This window comes from Arachis hypogaea, chromosome 11 (genome assembly GCF_003086295.3).
Source record: "Arachis hypogaea cultivar Tifrunner chromosome 11, arahy.Tifrunner.gnm2.J5K5, whole genome shotgun sequence".
Taxonomy (NCBI): Eukaryota; Viridiplantae; Streptophyta; class Magnoliopsida; order Fabales; family Fabaceae; genus Arachis; species Arachis hypogaea.
Genome location: NC_092046.1, coordinates 23258612 through 23262718, shown reverse-complemented (window position 1 = coordinate 23262718; position 4107 = coordinate 23258612). Strand labels below are relative to the sequence as shown.

Here is a 4107-nt window from a genome sequence, read left to right as displayed (position 1 = left end):
TGCTCGCTCGCTTTCCAGATCTACTCAGCCAGCGCCACCGAGTCCGCGCCCAGAGTGCTTCAAGCCGCTGGAGCAAAAGCAGAACCAGCCGTGGAAGACGACGCAGAAGCGGAGGATCTAAAGCATTACATCAACAATATGAATGAAATCGTCACTAAAATACTATCCTAAGAGGCGAGAGCTCCGCGAATTGAAAGGCTCCACGATCACCTCATCCTCCATTCATAACTCCTCCGGTAACGCGTTGACGGAGGAGACTTGGCAGCAGCGGTGGCAAGGAGATGAACGACGGTGGCGATGGAATCAAAATTTTAGGTTTCAGACTCTCCGTCGTTCTCTTTCTCGGGAAGAATTTTTTGTTTTTTTTTTTTAATTTTTGGTATGGGCTCAGTTAATATTTATTTGGATTGGGCTTTTTATATTTAATTGGATTGAAAATATTATAACTGTGGGAGTTTTTGTTAATTATTTAAAATTGTCACAAATAAAATAGATTATGGAGGTTTTAATAACTCCCACTAAAAAACTTCCACAAACAAACAAAAATTTTGTAGTGGTATTAGATAATTATGTGCAAATTGAATACTGAGCATATTTGATGTTGTTGAGAATACATGTAATCTAAGAAGTAGCAATATTAACACTTTATTATTTACTATTGTTATACTTTTATAAACAAAAAATTATTGTTTAATGTACAAGTTTTTAAAATTCTGACAAAGATATGGTTATATATTATATTTTTTGTATTTGAACATTGATTTATTATAATTCTTATTGTTTGATTAGTGTGCATGTAAAACTTAAACCTTGATCTTGGCACAATGAAACTGTATTATACGATATTATCTTTTTAATCCATAAATTACAATCATCGGTAATTTTTTGTAGATATTATTTTTATACTTCACATGGTGAAAGAAAGGTATATTTTTATATAAAGTATTTGTTGCAGATATAACTGAAATAGAATTTATTATCTTGGTGATTATTAGATGTGATAGACATTGGTGACCCAGAATTTTTTTGTCAGCATTGCGACGCCACGATGTGGTATGAGGAGAGATCAGAGAAGTCCAAAACAAGATCGTCCAATATTGAGTTCCCAATATGTTGTATGCGAGGAAAGGTACAACTGCCGTTTTTGCAACGTCCACCTCAACTCTTGCAAGATTTAATATCTGGAGAAGACCAAAGAATAAACACTTTAAAGATAATATAAGAACTTATAATAGCATGTTTTGCTTCACGTCCCTAGAAGGTAAAATTGAGACCTCCATTAATAATGAGGCATGTCCTCCCCAGTTCATTGTGAGTGGACAGAACAACCACAGAATTAGAAGTTTGGTGCCAATTGAGGGACAAAGACCAAAATTCGTGCAATTATATATTTATGATACAGAAAATGAGGTCTCAAACAGGATAAAGATTTTTAGGTTTGTATCATGCATTCCAAACTGATTAGATGCATATTAAGGTAGTTCGTACTTTGATTTTGGTTAATTATGAATACTAATATTTTTCAATTAATGTTTTATACAGTTCAAGAACAACCAATGACAACATTGACCAGTCCTTAGTTCTAGACCTCAAGGGTATGATCGATCAACATAATGTTCTTGCTCACACATTTAGGACAGTGAGAAACTACCTGAATCAAGGAGATATCACAAATATAAGGCTGTGGTTATATCAGAAAAGATCAAAGGACGCAAGAGTCTACAATTTACCATCTTCTAACGAGGTCGCAGCTCTAATAGTAGGAGATTTTGATTCTAGAGATACAGGGCATGATATTATAGTTCAATTAAAGTTCGAACATCTACAAAGGATTCATGAGACACACACTGCATTTATTCCTCTTCAGTATCCTATGATGTTTCCTTACGGTGAAGATGGCTACCAAGAAGACATTCCTTTGCGAGAATCTCATAGGGCTGATGAAAATAGAAAGAGACAGCGTGTGAGTTTAAGGGAGTTCATAGCATTTAGAATACAAGAGAGAAGGGTCGAGTATGCATCCATTGTCAATGGCGGAAGACTATTTCATCAGTTCTTGGTTGATTACTTTTCCATGATTGAAGCACAAAGGATAACCTACTATCGAAACAACCAAAACAAGGTGAGGAGTGATATATAAATAGGGATTCAAGATGCAGTTGTTAGGGGGTGAGACTCGTGCTTCTAAAGTAGGTAAACGTGTCATCCTACTCGTGTCCTTCACTGGTGGCATGAGATACATGTTTAATAATTGTCAAGATGCTATGGCAATTTGTAAGAAATATGGATATCTAGACCTCTTCATCACAATGACATGTAACTCGAGTTGGCAAGAGATTGACAAAGTTAACAATCCAAGGAACTTAAAGGTTGAAGACTGGCCAGATATTATCGTATAGAGTGTTCAAAATTAAGCTTGACATGATAATCTCGGATCTTAAGCAAGGAATTCCATTTGGAGTCCTAGATGCAGGTATTGCTCGTCATCCAACTTTATTTTTAGAGAAATGTTCCTTTAGATTGTTATAAAATAAATGGCAAAATATTTTCTTACTTAACATATTGTTGATTTTTTATTATCACCCTTAATTTATCAAAGCACATATATAAAATAGATAGTTTATTTATAACATATTATTTTTTTGTCTTTTTTGGTATTAGGGATATATACGGTGAAATTCCAAAAAAGAGATCTACCACATGCTCACATTCTTTTATGGTTGAATGGAGACCATAAGATAACAACGACAACTCAAATTGACCGGTTAATATCTTCAGAGTTGCCAGATCCTGTTCGGCACCCAAAATTGTTTAGAGCTGTGTCTACATATATGATTCATGGACCAACTCTCTGCATGAAAGATGGATACTGCACCAAATATTATCCCAAAACATTCAGTAGCACCACAATTATCGATGATAGTGGATACCCATCATATAGAAGACGAGACACAGGAGTAGTTATTGAGAAGAAAGGGAGTCCATATGAATAATAGGAATGTGGTTCCATACAATGCATATCTGTTGATATCTTATCAAGCGCATGTTAATGTAGAGTACTGCAATAAGTCAAATGCTATCAAATATTTGTTCAAGTACGTGAATAAAGGTCTAGACAGGGTAGCAGTTAGAGTTTCAAAGGAAGCTTCTAGTGGAGAGAATGCTCAGGTTATTGACGAGATCAAACAATTTTATGATTGTAGGTATTTGTCTGCATGTGAGGCTGTGTGGAGAACTTTAGCTTATGATATTCATCAGAGGTGGCCTTCAGTGGTGAGATTAACATTTCATTTTCCTAGAGAGTAAAATATCATCTTTAAAGATGATGATGATCTTGAGGAAATCGTGGAAGAAGAGGATGGGAAATGTATGATGTTCTTAGCATGGATGGAGGCCAATAAAAAAATTTAAGCAGGTCAAACTTTGACATATGCCGAGTTTTCAAATCAATTTGTTTATGATAGAGAAGCAAGGGAATGACATCCACGCAAAAGAGGGTATTCTATCAGGAGGTTAAACTATGTTCCACCCGATACAGGTGATATCTACTATATGAGAATTTTGTTAGCTATTCAGACAAGTTGCACAATATATGAGTCTATTAGGATAGTTAATGGGATTACATATTCTAGCTTCCAAGATGATTGCTATTCCATGGACTACTGTGTGATGATAGGGAATTTATTGCAACTATTAATGAGGTAGCTGAACTTGCATTTGATCATCAATTGAGAAACTATTTGCGATGCTATTGATATCTAATAGCATTAGCAAACCAGAGCATGTTTAAAATGCAACTTGGACATTATAAGCCGACATAATACTATATGAGAGGAGAAAAGCATTGAAAAATAAAGGTATTTTACTATGTCTTTTTTTATATCAAGATTGTATTCTCTTATTACTTTTATTTTTATTAATAATATTAATGGTTTTATTTTAGAATTACTTATTAAATATTTCATAAAACCATCATGTGCTTTTGCTAGGACTAAACATGACTGATGACGAATTGAAAAATCTTTGTGTTATTGAGATTGAGAAGATACTCAACAGGAATGTGAGATCTTTAAGAGACTATCAATCAATGCTATATCTTGAGATGTC

The 4107-nt window shown here is 34.5% G+C and overlaps 1 protein-coding gene across 1 annotated transcript; it reads left to right on the top strand.

Moving 5' to 3' along the window:
* The first annotated feature begins 2421 nt into the window (after positions 1 to 2421).
* Positions 2422 to 3755, top strand: LOC140176059 (uncharacterized). The gene is made up of 5 exons (XM_072205918.1): positions 2422 to 2473; positions 2662 to 2979; positions 3056 to 3273; positions 3465 to 3538; positions 3677 to 3755. Exons 1-5 carry the CDS (start codon positions 2422 to 2424, stop codon positions 3753 to 3755), a joined length of 741 nt encoding a protein of 246 aa, XP_072062019.1.
* Positions 3756 to 4107: the final 352 nt, after the last annotated feature.

What these genes read in the sequence shown, in the direction of transcription:
- LOC140176059 (XM_072205918.1), top strand. Translation starts at nt 2,422, where the DNA reads ATGATAATCTCGGATCTTAAGCAAGGAATTCCATTTGGAGTCCTAGAT. An exon ending in ATTTGGAGTCCTAGATGCAG is followed by an intron (nt 2,474 to 2,661) that starts GTATTGCTCGTC and finishes TTTTGGTATTAG; the next exon opens with GGATATATACGGTGAAATTC. An exon ending in CTATGTTCCACCCGATACAG is followed by an intron (nt 3,539 to 3,676) that starts GTGATATCTACT and finishes GTGTGATGATAG; the next exon opens with GGAATTTATTGCAACTATTA.